The sequence below is a fragment of the Crinia signifera genome, chromosome 5, assembly GCF_055691185.1.
Source record: "Crinia signifera chromosome 5, ASM5569118v1, whole genome shotgun sequence".
Lineage (NCBI taxonomy): Eukaryota > Metazoa > Chordata > Amphibia > Anura > Myobatrachidae > Crinia > Crinia signifera.
In genome coordinates this window covers 119403977-119418817 of record NC_139221.1, presented here as the reverse complement: position 1 = coordinate 119418817, position 14841 = coordinate 119403977, and the positions used below count along the sequence as shown (strand labels likewise).

Sequence of the window (14841 nt, the reverse complement as noted above, 5' to 3'; positions counted from 1 at the left end):
CCCCCCCCTGCATGGCTGCGAATAGATGATTTACATAATCATCCATTCACAGGCGGGAAGAAATCATTCGATGGTCGGCGACCATCGAAGGATTTCTCCAATGCTCGCAGTTCAGAGACACCTATATGGCGTCTCTAAACTGCGGGTGCCCTGTGCGAGGACAGGGCAGGCAGCTGACATCCGGTGGTGTCAGCTGCCCGCATCCGCGTGTTTGCCTCAGTACCATGAGAACACCCATAAAACGCTGGGCTTTCCCATATGGTAATGGGGCTGCCCGGCGCCCCCACCCCTTTCCGCCCTCCCACTGCACATGCACAGAAATGCGTCAACACACATCGGTCCTCCGATGCACGGAGAACCGAATGGATCTGAATAAGGTTTCTATAAAATGGTGTCTGCTTGGTTCAAGCTCTGGAAACTAGTGCATTTGAGAGCTTGGTTTATAAAGGAAATGTGTCCAAGAGTGGAAACCCCCCCACCCCCCACCCCTTGCAGTTTTCTGAGTTTTGCCTTGATTTTGTTTTTATTTTATCCTGCTCTTAATCATTTACACATTGCCAAAGACTATAATGTCCTTTTTACACATTATTCCGCACAATATAATGCCCATTACACATGATGCCATACACTGTAGTGTCCTTTACACATGATACCATTTAACATAATGCCCATTACACATGATGCCATATAACGTAATGCCCATTACACATGATGCCATATAACGTAATGCCCATTACACATGATGCCATATAACGTAATGCCCATTACACATGATGCCATATAACGTAATGCCCATTACACATGATGCCATATAACGTAATGCCCATTACACATGATGCCATATAACGTAATGCCCATTACACATGATGCCATATAACGTAATGCCCATTACACATGATGCCATATAACGTAATGCCCATTACACATGATGCCATATAACGTAATGCCCATTACACATGATGCCATATAACGTAATGCCCATTACACATGATGCCATATAACGTAATGCCCATTACACATGATGCCATATAACGTAATGCCCATTACACATGATGCCATGCACCGTAATGACATTATGATGTGTTTGTCATTATATGAAATGGGCATTACGGTGCATGGCATTATATGTAAATGATGCCATGCACCGTAATGCCCATTTCATATGACACGCACATCGTAATGCTCATTACACATTATGACCGACAGGGGCAGATGTATAGAGCAAAGAGATAAAGTGGATAAAAAGTAAAAGGAGATAAAGCACCAGCCAATCAGCTGTGTTTGAAAATAACAGTTGCGAGTTGATTGGATGGTGCTTTATCTCCTTTTACTTTATCTCCAGTTTATCTCTTCTCTAGGCTTAATACATTTGCCCCAGAGAGAGATAGTATTCCGCACAGGACAAAAATTTGCTTTTAATTGGATAGGTTAACCAACCATCATAAACTTATAATAACATAATAATCCTTGTCACATATGATGGTTAATTGCTGTTGGAGGTGCCCCCCCCCCCCCCCAAATGTAATAATCGAATACTCACAAATAATGGCGGTTTGACCATAGGAGACAGGCAATCTGTCAGAAAACAGATATCTTTGTGGGAGGCACACTTTTGTTACAATGAGTGATATGAAATGTATTAAAACTGAACTTTTAATTCCACATCTTATATAAAATATCAACAATTAGGGTAAAAATTCTACTGGATAATTGTTAATTATATTAATGCAGTAGAATGGGTGGTGTTATTTAAGTATGCGTAGGTACAGTATGTGTACTAATATGTGCCACTAATAAGTGGTAATGCAAGACACTTAAATAAATAAGGTCTATTCCACACCTAAAATTAGGGTAAATTGGGTCCTAAAATCAGACTAATTAGGGACACAATCAGTGTAATGTAATTTACATTAGATATAAATGAACTCATAAGTATTGGCTTAATTAGGCACTAATAATAATAATAATAATAAAGAGTACAGTTGGTTCCGCTTATGATAAATCAAGTATAGGCTTAAAATTTAAGCAATTATTGATGAATTGGCACTATGACTAATATAAGCACAGGTATCAAAAGGGAAAGAAAAGGTAAGTATAATATAGTACGATGTGTTAAGATCAAGGGGGAGATTCTCTAAACTAAAAATGCTGTAAAAACCCTGTTATTGGGAGTTTTACCGCATTTTGGGATGCTCCAAGCATCCCCCGCCAGGTTACCGCGGCGGGGGCATGGCCACAAAAATCTGGCGATGCCCCATAGAAGCCTATGGGCTTCTAACGCGACCCCCCCCCTTCACCTGAGTCCGGGCAGCACAGAGTTGTGCTGCCCGGACATGTGACCTCCTCCTCCCTGCACTATGATCCTCTTCCGGGTGCAGGGAGGAGGAGAGCTGTGCCAGGTAAGGGACGGAGGGGAGAGCCGCCGGGTCACCATGGGACGCGCTGACTCTCACCGCAAAGGACAGCTCTTAACGCAAGAGCTGTCCTTTGCCATAATTATGGCATATGTTAGTGCATATGCGATAATTATGAATGCGATGGGGGGCGGTAAGGGGGTGAGGATGTTAGAACATCCCCCTCAAGTCTTTCTGCTGCCTGGCATCGTCATATGAGTGGACGGAAGGTGCGAGAAGACAATGACACGTTGATGGAAAAAAGTGGTGTGCAGAGGACACTTCTGTCTGTAGCGTTAGGTCAGCCCTGGTGCAAAAGCATTGCAGGGCTGAAATGCGCTACCAGAAAGTCTCTCCCACACAGAAGAAGGCAGAGACCAATAATGTTTCAAAATTGTTAAATTGGATTAATAAACACGGGGTGAAATATGATGCCTGTGACCCTCTCTGTATATCAAATAGTAATGCTGTATTGACAAGCTATAAAACAGAGGATATTAGGTATCTGAGGTGGCTGGAGTGAGAATGCAAATAGTTGTTGGACTACGTATGTGCAGGTTCTCCAATTAACAAAGTATGAGTATATGGCCGCAATAATTACACAATAATTAATGAGGGAAAAACACAAATGATGTGAAGGGAGAAGGATAAAGATCAGCGTGATGATGCCTGGCTCTAGCTGTAACCGTCCTTCAATCCGTCACTCATTGAAGACGGATGGTTACAGCTAGAGTCGGGCATCATCACGCTGATCTTTTTCCTTCTCCCTTCACATCATTTGTGTTTTTCCCTCATTAATTATTGTGTAACTATTGCGGCCATATACTCATACTTTGTTAATTGGTGAACCTGCACATAGTTAGGCCAACACTTAGGCCAGTATTCAATGTTCCCGATTGACCGTGTTTTTTTCGGCGAATCGGGCTGTTTTCACTCCTTGCAGTGAATCTTTTTCACTGAAAATGATATTCACCCTATTCAATGTTCACTGTTCGCCGAAAGCGAACAGTGAATGCCGGCCAGTTCTCTGTTTCATGCTCGCTGCAATTCGCTGGTGTATCTCAATGGGGATTTCCCTGGGATTCGCCGAGAGTATATTTAATGCTAGGATGGCGAATTGCTTTCTCCCTGATTTTTGCCATGATTCACCGTTTTGCATTCGACATCTTTTTAAGGTGAACTGGAAAGTGATCTTTTAAAAGAACGTTTTTTTTTTTCTTTTTTTTCTGTGACCGGGCATGCTATTTTTATTCATGTGCTTGAAGCACGTTAATATATATTGAATTTTTATTTGTAATTTTTGTTTTACATTTTTTTTTTTTAACACATTTGCCAGCAGGTAGCTGGGAGCTGCTCATTAGACATTCATTTATTCACTGCACACTGGTCCCGGCTCCTTACAAGCAGGACCAGTTAAGCGACTCCCTACCCTTTGCCTAGCTCTCGTGTGGGGGGGGGAGAAAGGGGGACAGCTTCTGCTGCCTGTGTCCCTGGGAGCCCTCCCCCACAAATTCTGGGGCAGGCAGGGAGGCTTACATCTCCCTGCCTGCCATCTGTCCCTGGGTTAAAATTCGCCGTCAGGGGCATGCTGTACATGGAGAATAAAGCCATTGAATACTCCCCTAATTTGCATTCTCACTCCAGCCACCATTACACATTATGCCACACTCTGTAATGACCATTACAAATAACACATTATGGCGCACCTTATAATGCCACACACTGTGATGCCCATAACACATTATCATGCATACATATTATGCCACACAATGTTATCCTACATACCACAGGGGCAAGCTCAGGATTTTTCTAAAGATTTACTTGAGATGCCGTGAAATTGATGTATCGCCAGAATTAAAAGTGACATCCATGTAGTCCATTCATTAAGCTATAGCAGGACCGATATAATATTATGTACTAGCCACCTTCCCCAATATATCATCATGAGGCCAAGCACGTTTAAGTTGTTTGGCCTTTTTTGTGTGGCTGGTCACTGTTCCCCTGGGATTTGATAGGCAGTAGCAGTTTGCATGCTGTGCACACTGCTGATCTTTCCCTGCTGGCCCCAGGGCAGGAGGTGGAGCGGTCAACTGTCAGGCACTTGATAGGGAGCCATGGACTGCTGATGCAGAGAGTCCTGATTTTATTTTATTTTTTAAATATAAATCATAGTGGACGCCCAGCCGGCAGCTGGCTGATCATGGCAGGGGCAGGTGGAAGCAACCCCACTTCCCTGCTTACGTCCACGAGAGGGGCATATGTGCGCTGGTTGGAGGTCAGGCCACAGCTTATCCTGCCATTCCGGTAACAGGCTGAGCTGATTAAATTTGTTGCCTGTGCTCTGTGGATCCGATGAGGCATTTCAAAATTGGTGACAGCAAGGTCCTGGCAGCCAATCGGGAGCATTCACTCCTGATTGGCTGCCTGTCTTTCTTTCTTCCTACTGGCTGCTGCAGCAGGTATTTTTAGTGCACCCTGAGGATCCCACTGACACTGGCTACCCCAAGCCCTGGTGGGGTCTGCTGCACCATTGTTATGCCACTGCTTGTGTGTCAATGAAGGCTTCACAGTTGCTACTTCTGCCCCTTTTAAATAGCTTTCCTTATTGTGCCAAGTAGCAGGGACAATTTTCCATCACCCATGCTGGGGGGCATTGATGATATAGGATAGGTTGTGGGTGAGGCAGCTTTGGCCTTCAAAAGTCTTCCTTTCTTGAGAGCTGGCACTCCTACAAGAGGCTGCTGCAGCACTGACAAAGTAGTGGGGGGGGGGGGGGGGGGGGGGGGGAGAATCACACAGCACATATATACATGCATGTAAAATATTTGCTGGATTGTGGATCACCCAGAGATAGCCACACAGCGCCCGGGCATCCGCATAAGCCATTGTAGTGTTAAGCCCGCTTAACACTTGGCGCTTGCTCCGGAGGCATTCGGGTCGACTCAGGGATTCTGGTAGGGCTAGTTCACCGTCCTCGGGTTTGTGTGCATGCTGGCCTACCCTCCGATGCTGCCGCTCTCAAGCCTGTGGGTGGACGGCAGCGTATCAGCTCATGAAGAGTGCTCTCTCTCTGACCTCCTTGGCCGGTGGGTGGGCGGGCAGGCCAAAATACCAGCTCCAAAACAACCATTAGGTAATTATGCAAACTTTCTCATTACTTACAATGAACATTTGCTTTTTAAACAGGACATTTTAAAATTTCAGTCCTAAAAGGACTCTAATTATACATGCAATTGAGGAATTATTGCTTATTTTATTCTATTTTCTCTGAACTTATATAATTATATTAGGGGACGGGGCAAAAATGCTGTAAAAACCCTGTTACCGGGGTTTTTACCGCATTTTGGGATGCACTAAAAAGTAAGTAAAATCATTGTGCAGCTGCCAACCATTCTGGAGATTTATAGTGCCAGAATCTCAGAGAACTAAAAATATTTTAGCGGATTCGAGCCATCCTTTTTACAGTACATTTGAGAAATTACACTCGCATAAAAAGTTTAGAACTTTGAGGGCATGCACAAGTCTGCACAATAGCTTCCTACCATCAACAGTACGTATGTTGAATGCTTAGATGTTGTTTGGTTAATTTTTTTAAATGTATGTTATATGTGGATATTGCTTTTATTGTACTGGTATTTTATGTACGTTACAATTTCGTCTGCAGAGAGCGTTTCTCCTTCTGCTGATGACAATAAACTTGACTAGACTAAAGCCCCACTGCTAGGTTACCACGATGTGGGGCATCGCCAGCAAAAGCTGGCGATACCCTATAGAATTTTTGGGAAAGAAAGTATTATACTTTTCTCCCTGTGATAGGCGCTGATCAAACTGTGATGTTTTTACTTTTGCTTATCAGAATCTTAATTAAATATTGTGACAAGGATATTTTATATATAGTGAGCAGCAGACTAAATGGTGCGATTGTGATCTCGCACCTAATCAGGTGTTGGGTGCACCTAAGTTTACCCCACCTGTCCAACCAAAGACCTTTTATATAGACTGCGCTTATATGGCAGGTGCACGTGGGCTAAATCAACGATCACTACTAAATAATAAATAAATATATATTTATTAGTATGAATATATCAATATATAAAATTAAAATGAATTTTCTTTATATACATTTATACGGGTTGGGATCATTTGGTCTATTGCATTATGGTAGAAAGTCATTAGGTCGAATCCATTAGGTCGACATGTTAAAAGGTCGACATGGGAAAAGGTCGACATGGTTCTAGGTCGAAAGGTCATTAGTTCGACAGGTCATTAGTTCGACATTGTCTATGTCGACATTCACAAGGTCGACATGGGGTTTTTCACTGTTTTTTTTACCTGAATGTCAACACAGTCGACATGGACACAGTTTAAAGTGCACTGCATCCCCTCGCATCGCTCGCTGCGCTCGCAATGCGTCGGGCACGGTGCCTCGCTACGCTCGGCACACTATTTTATTCTCCCACCACGCCCTAGTGGATGGTAGGGCATGAAATACCGCCTGTCGGCACATGTTGGCTCAAAAAACAGTGAAAAACTCCATGTCGACCTTGTGAATGTCGACATAGACAATGTCGAACTAATGACCTTGTCGAACTAATGACCTGTCGAACTAATGACCTTTCGAACTAGAATCATGTCGACCTTTTCCCATGTCGACCTAGAGTCATGTCGACCTAGAGTCATGTCGACCTTTTAGCATGTCGACCTAATGGATTCGACCTAATGACTTTCTACCATAATGCAGTAGACCAAATGACCGCATCCCATTTATACATAAACAGACATATATAAACTCAACACAATAAAAATCGGTGGCCACCTAAAAATATATGAATAAATCAATAGTTAAATATTGCTTCACAAAAGGAAGCTTTCCTTGATAAGGATGGATATCGCTTTTCCAGTGAAAGAGGGGACAATGTTAGCAGCCAATTTAGTAATTTTCAATCACTGCTTGTGGTTTTAATATAAATTGTCCAGTGCACTTTAGATAAATCTCATACTCACAGATTCCATACAAATGTGACGTTGGGCTGTAGCATAAATTAGCAGGGAGGCAGGAGAGTTGGTAAGTATACTTTAGTCTGTGACTCTCCGTTCTACACCCGCAGAGAACTCCGTCGCCGTGACACTGACCCAAAAGCCGGCAGTTGAACTCAGTCCAGACGCCGTGTCTCTCACACACGGCTGGGGTCACAGTCAGGCGTCAGGCTGGCCCGTGAAGCTGCAGAGTCGCGTCTCTCACCCGCTCTCTGTCAGCTGGAAAGAATGGATCTGCGGTCTCTGTTAGTGCTGCTGTTTGCGTGAAGCTGCAGAGTCGCGTCTCTCACCCGCTCTCTGTCAGCTGGAAGGAATGGATCTGCGGTCTCTGTTTGTGCTGCTGTAAGCGGATAATATCGGTGATTGCTGGCTGTTTAAAGGTCCCTTCTTTGGATAAAGACACCGGGCAATTCTCCTCTAACGCGTTTCGCTCGTATTGGAGCTTTTTCAAAGTGATGCTACAGCCCAACGTCACATTTGTATGGAATCTGTGAGTATGAGATTTATCTAAAGTGCACTGGACAATTTATATTAAAACCACAAGCGGTGATTGAAAATTACTAAATTGGCTGCTAACATTGTCCCCTCTTTCACTGGAAAAGCGATATCCATCCTTATCAAGGAAAGTTTCCTTTTGTGAAGCAATATTTAACTATTGATTTATTCATATATTTTTAGGTGGCCACCGATTTTTATTGTGTTGAGTTTATATATGTCTGTTTATGTATAAATGTATATAAAGAAAATTCATTTTAATTTTATATATTGATATATTCATACTAATAAATATATATTTATTTATTATTTAGTAGTGATCGTTGATTTAGCCCACGTGCACCTGCCATATAAGCGCAGTCTATATAAAAGGTCTTTGATACCCTATAGAAGCCTATGGGCTTCTACCGTGACTCACCGCCGCCCCGACCAGTCCCCCACCACCCAGTGCTGTGCTGCCTGGACCAGTGACCTCCTGCTCCCTGCACTGTACATCCTCTTCCGGGTGCAGGAAGGAGGAGGAGGAGAGCCCCCCCCCCCACCACCTCAGCAGCATGATGGACTTCCAGGTCTCAGGGGGAAGCCTCTGCACATCCCCGCCCAGGGCCGGCGCCACCACTTGGCAGGTCTAGGCATTTGCCTAGGGCGCCAGCCACTGGAGGGCGGCAGTTCGCCCCCCGTGCAAAGGGGCTACCTGCTGCGATGTCTGGGGAGCGGGCAGGGGGGTCCATGCTGGCGTCTGACAGGAGCCTGCAGTGGTGTCCTTGCGGCGCGGGTACCTGTGGCACTGTGTATAAAGCTGGTGGCGGTGGGGGGGTCCCTGCAGTGAATAAGAAATAACTAGCGCTATGCGGCGGCGTGTGAAGCGCTGCCGGGTCCGAAAACACTGGCCGCATGCTGATTGGCTGAGATTCAGCCAATCAGCATGCGGGCAGTGTTTTCAAAACAGAATCGCTTCCTGCGCTGCCGCATAGCGCTAGTTATTTCTTATTCACTGCAGGGACCCCCAGCCGCCGCCAGCTTTATACACAGCGCCGCAGGTACCCGCGCGGCAAGGACACCACTGCAGGCTCCTGTCAGACGTCAGCATGGACCCCCCTGCCCGCTCCCCAGACGGCGCAACAGGTACCCCACACCTGACACCGGGGCGCCCCCACCCCGACTCGCCTGGGGCGCGCCGGTGCCTTGCACCCTGTCCCCGCCGCATCGCAAAGGACAGCTCTTAACGCAAAAGCTGTCCTTTGTGATAATTATTGCATATGTTAGTGCATATGCGATAATTATCTATGCGGTAGCCAGCGAAGTGGGGCCATGGGTGTTAGTGCATCCCGCCCATATTATGTAAGAAATTCCATTAATAAATATACTTTTTAAAAAAAAATTTTTTAGCAACATCTTTATCTATAAAGCCATTGCCACTCATCTTTTGCCCCATGTGCAGTCATTTCTCCTAAAAAAACTCTGTAGGATTCGGTATGGAATCCCGACAAGGGGGGCACGTGGATCGCCCCCCCCCCCCCCCCTTGCGGACTTGCTGCGCTCGCCACGCAGCTGGCCCGGTGCCTCGCTGCGCTCGGCACACTAAATTGTTCTCCCTCTGTGGGTGTCCACGACACTTACGGAGGGAGAAAGTTTCGGGATTTCGACGGTCGGGATTCCGGCGTCGGGACTTTGACCACCGGGATTCCTACCACCGGGAAATTGACCGCACCCCCCTCTGTATACCTGCTTGTGTTCCGCTTGCATCTAAATAATTATACTGTAGTATCCTGGCGTGGTTTGGATTCATTAAGTACAAATTGGACATACCGGTTTCTTGGTCTGCGTCACACTGCAGATACTCTTGCTATATACTACACCCTGTCAGAGAGGTAGACAAATGCTATGATTTGAGTGGTAAGAGAAAAAATTGTATTTATTCTGAAGCCACGGTGTCTGAAACCAGAGAAGTTCAACATTCAGTTATAAAGATAACACTTGTAATAAACCTTGCAGTAATAGCACTCTCCAAACTTCGTTTCAATAGTGATAAACACTCTTACAAGAAATTTAACAGATGTGTACAAAAATAAATGCAATATCGAGTAGATTACAGGTTGAGTATCCCTTATCCAAAATGCTCGGGACCAGAAGAATTTTGGATAACGGATTATTCTGTGTATTGGAATATTTTTATATTTGAATGAGGTATCTTGAAGGAATCTTGCATTTATGTTGTACAAGCACATCAAACACATGAAATACACACAAATGTATTTTATTTGTGCATGAAACAAGGTTTTAAAACATGAAACAAAGTTTGTGTAATATCTCAGACACTGAATATGAATGCCAAACACATTACAGGTGAAAACACAGGTACATTATGTGTTAAAGAGTAATAAAAATGAAACCGTACTTCCCTTTTTTGCCTATCTTCGCCTAGCTTAGGCTTTTCATTTCAGTAAAAGGTATGGGAACCATATAAAAAAGATATAAAATCCAATATGGTATAGTACAATCAGGTAAAATACATTTATTAATACAATGACAAGTTTTTCTTTAAAAGACAGAACTCCAAATTAATCTTTGTAAATAATACAGATGGGAGTTCACCAGATGTCAGTGGGTATAAATGCAGACGTCAGATGAGCTTTGTGAGGTATCAAGGGTTCTCCGGAAAACCCACCTCCAGGTCCTTTTACACGCACACCGGCGCTGGAACCCTATTCTGTACTTAAAACACACTTCAGTGTTTTTAGCTGCAACGCGTATCGGAAGCCCTCTCCCTTCCTCGGGCAGTGTTCCTGAAGTGTGCCCTGTTTGGCTTAATAAAGCTCCTCTCCTATACACTTCTGGGTCAGGAGGTCAAAATCATATAATGTGTTTAAAACTATACTCCTTCCTATTAAGTCCCCATTTTATGGCAAGGATATCCATTTAGATGGACCTTATTTATATTATTTGCTTATATATAGAATTTGCAAGTATACAATGCTGATAATCACTATATTGCTCCTCCTTATGTGGATAAAAATCCCTATTTCTTCCTTCTCTCTACCACAATATCCCCAGCCCACATGTAGGAGCGGGGAGCCAGTACAGCATCATGTCCTGGGGCTCCCCTCAATTCCCACATGGGAAATATAGTCTCCCCTGCCGTGCTCACATGCCATTCTCAGCAGTGGACTTTAGTGGGTTGTTAGGGGGCGGGTTGCAGCTGGAAGAGCAGACATGCCGCTGAACTTCTCTGCTGAGAGTGGCATGTTCACTTCTCCAGCTGCCCTCCGCCGCGCTGACATTCTGCTCTCAGCAGAGAAGTTCAACAGCGGATCAGAGTGGTGGGTCAAGCTGGAAGAGCTGACAGCTGCAGATAATACATTCCTCAGTGCAGAGGCGTCAGAATGTTTTTAGGTTGGCTGGGGGCAATATATAATCTCAATTTGGGGCCCTAAATTGTTATATGTTACTCCCTTGTGTTATGCCACCCTATACTCTGCACTACGTCACTACACTATATTCACCCTATACCCCACAGTACATCACTACATATCCCCTTACTACATCCACACTATACTATACACTACATCCCCCCTATATGCCAAACTACATGACTGCACAGCACTACATTCACCACAATAACACACACTTGTGCACCTCTCCATTGCTTTCAGGGAACAGTGAACATTGAATAGGGTGAATCATATTTTCATTGAAAAAAATTAAATGCAAGGAGTGAAAACAGCCTGATTCGCCGAAAAAAAAACGGTAAATCTGGAGCATTGAATACTGGCCACAGGTGGATGTATATTTGTTGTTGAGGAACCCCTGTAAGGCCCACATTTTGGTTTTAACCTTGCGTTTTTTATTCCAGTCCAGCAGATGGTCCTCCTATATACAAAATTAACGTGACCAAAATTTGACATAATTGGTGCTGCTAGAACCTGAAAATTCCCAATAATCCGTAGGTTGAGGGATAACAACATGGCTAATTTTGAGACAGGTTTACATTTGGGCCTATTGTGCAAGCATTGTAGAAAAGAAGTGAGTGGATAAAAAGTTTACATTCTGGTAAGATCTTTATACTTCCTGTTTTTTTTTTTTTATTAAGCTGGAAAGTCTCATAAATGATGCTTATAAAGGCAAAGGGTTTCAGGAAATGAATGAATTATTTGAAGAAAATGTAATCTGTCCGCAGCAGCAATATGGAAAGATGCTTTTAAACCAACTGGACAGACTGGTTAACAAGGTGTGTATCTAGCAGTTCACGTAGCACAATGTTTAGCGCAGCTGTTCTTTGTTTTAAAACTTGTATTTTGTCTTGTAGGAATTGGATCGCAATGAATTTAAACATGTGATTTTATTACTGAAATGCATTCAGCAATTCTGCAAGAGTAAATCCCAGGAAGGCTGGTCTCTGATTCAGCAGGGGCTGGTTTCCAAGATAAGTACAACCTATGAATATTCTAATATAGCTTTGTTTTTATGGATTTTTATTTTACAGTAAATGATCATTCCAATAAGTCCTATATCCATATTAATGTTCCTTCATTTCGGCAATGTATTACTGAAAATACACTGCAGAATCTTTGAAATATTACTGTGACAGAATTTGCTATCAAAAGCAGGGTATTATAAAATATTATATTATGATAAATAGATAGGTACTTGTGTAGTACCAGGGCGCCCAATTAACATACGTACGCAAGCATAAGGAAATCGCATTGCACGGCCCGTTTTAGTGGCGTGCGATGCGATCTCAGTAGTTAATATGGTATGGAAATTTGATGGGTAGCGTAGCTGGGCTTTCTGAATAAGCGTAGGCTGCGCAAATAGTGTAGTCAGTCAGAACTTGCGTAAGTCTGAGGTGAATAACAGAGTGATGGCTGCATCAGGGAAAGCTGATATTGCAACTGAGGTTAGTGATGGCAGGTGAACCAGTCACCATGATCACCTTACCAAATACAGAGGAGAAGGCTGTAATCTTTTTCCAGGGCCACCAGTTGCTGCCGGTCACGCAGAATTGTGTCAACGGGCACCCGATGCGGCCAGGGGCGGATTTAGGGATGAGGGCGCCCCTATGCACAACAATAATGTTTACTAAGTAGGACAGTTTATAGGGGCAGTATCTGCATGTCCTATCCATTTACACTCTATTTAAAATGGAATATAGTACAGTACAGTGGATATTTTGCAGTTATTGGTACATTTTGGGCTGACAGTACTATCACAGGCACCCAAGTGCCGCCCCCAAACATGTGCCGACCCTAGGCACGTGCCTCACGTGCCTAATGGGAAATTCGGCTCTGGATGCGGCTATCTCTGAAGGAAAGCATTTGGCGCTGCCACATAAAGGCCTGCCGCAAAAAGGTGAGCCTCAGAGTGGCTCACTGGTTCCCGGGGTGCCGGTTACCCTTCCTCACCCTGGTCCGCTTCATGGTACAAGTGTGGCGTTTTGTGACTAGGAGCTGCACATGTCTAACAAAACTGCAGTGCAGTACAACGGCTTAATGCGGGAGGCATGCACTATGGACTTGATTTCCCAGCCCCATAGGCAAATTTCCGGTCCCGGCATGGTGGTTGAAGTTGATGAAAGTCTCTTTGTGAGGCGCAGAAATCATGTTGGAAGGATGCTGCCTCAGCAGTGGATTTTTGGAGGGATCTGTAGGGAGAATGGTGCCAGCTTTGTCACTGCAGTTGAGAAGAGAGATAAGCGATTTCGTTGCTCCTGGATCGATGATCTATTCTGATTGTTGGAGGGCCTACAACACCGAGCAGCTTCAGCAAGCAGGCTATGAGCACGCGCGTGTGAACCATCGGTTCAACTTTGTAGTCCCAGAGTCAGGGGTTCATACGCAGAATATAGAGCGGCTGTGGGGGGCGTGTAAATGGCGAAACAAGTGCCAAAGAGGCACCTCTCGAAAAAAACTTGGATTCGTACTTGAAAGAGTTCATGTGGATGAAGACTCTGGGGGCGCTTCTAATCACTTTAGCCGCATTCCACATGCTCTGACACTGCTTCCCAAGGCAAATGACCTGCCTTCATAGTGACTCTATTAGTCTTCTTTTTTTTTTCTTAATTAATTATCTTTATTATTCTTGTTTCACTTTTACTGTGTATAAATGTAATTAATGTGTTATCTTTATTCTTCATTATTAAGTAAATTGAAAGTTAATCTTTAACACATATCCTCATTACTGTGTCAAAAGTATGGTATGGCAGATGTGAATGTGTTTCTGACCCCCCCCCCCCCCCCCCCCCTACTATCCACACCACCCCGAAGTGTGGCGAGGGGCAGCGGAACGCATCCTCCCGACCTTTTCATACTCCCACTATCCACGTTGGTGTGGAGTTGATTTTATATACTGTGGCGAGCCACCAAGCCAGAAGCGTGGCAAGCGGACGTGGAATACATGTAAAGTAATCCGCATCACCTCGTGGGGCTCGCCACGCTTCAGGCTCGCCACACTATATATCCAACGTGGATAGTGGAGGTATGAAAAGGTCGGGAGGACGCGTTCCGCTGCCCCTCACGGCGCTCGCCACGCTTTGGGGTGCCGTGGATAGTGTGTGTGTGTGTGGGGGGGGGGGGTGCCTAAAAATCTCATTGCATGTCATTGCAGTGTAGTTAACTTAATCGCATTGCACCCTATAAAATTGCATGTGATTTTGCGTGAGGTGCGATGGCATGCGATGCGATAAGCCCGGGGCCAGAGAGCAGTGAATAAATTACCTAAGAAGATCGCATCGCACGGCACTAAAAAGGGACATGCAATGCGATTTCCCTACGCAGAATAGCCCACTAAGCAAATTGCTTAGTGGGCGCCCTGGTACTACACAAGTACCAATAGATAAATACAGATGGGTCTGTTCCCATCTTGGCAGGGGATGGCGCTGGCGTCACCAGCCGCCATCCCCCGCCAGCGCCATGGCGAT

At 44.6% G+C, this 14841-nt stretch overlaps 1 protein-coding gene across 5 annotated transcripts in view; it reads left to right on the top strand.

Annotated features, from left to right (window-relative positions):
- The window catches only part of SYCP2L (synaptonemal complex protein 2 like), a 176545-nt gene that overhangs the window by 23514 nt on the left and 138190 nt on the right, over positions 1-14841 (top strand). For all 5 annotated transcript variants that reach the window (XM_083187927.1, XM_083187926.1, XM_083187924.1 and 2 more), the window contains 2 exons: positions 12016-12153; positions 12232-12350. In XM_083187927.1, coding sequence (XP_083044053.1) covers positions 12016-12153; positions 12232-12350 — 257 coding nt within the window. The remainder of the gene's footprint in view (positions 1-12015; positions 12154-12231; positions 12351-14841) is intronic.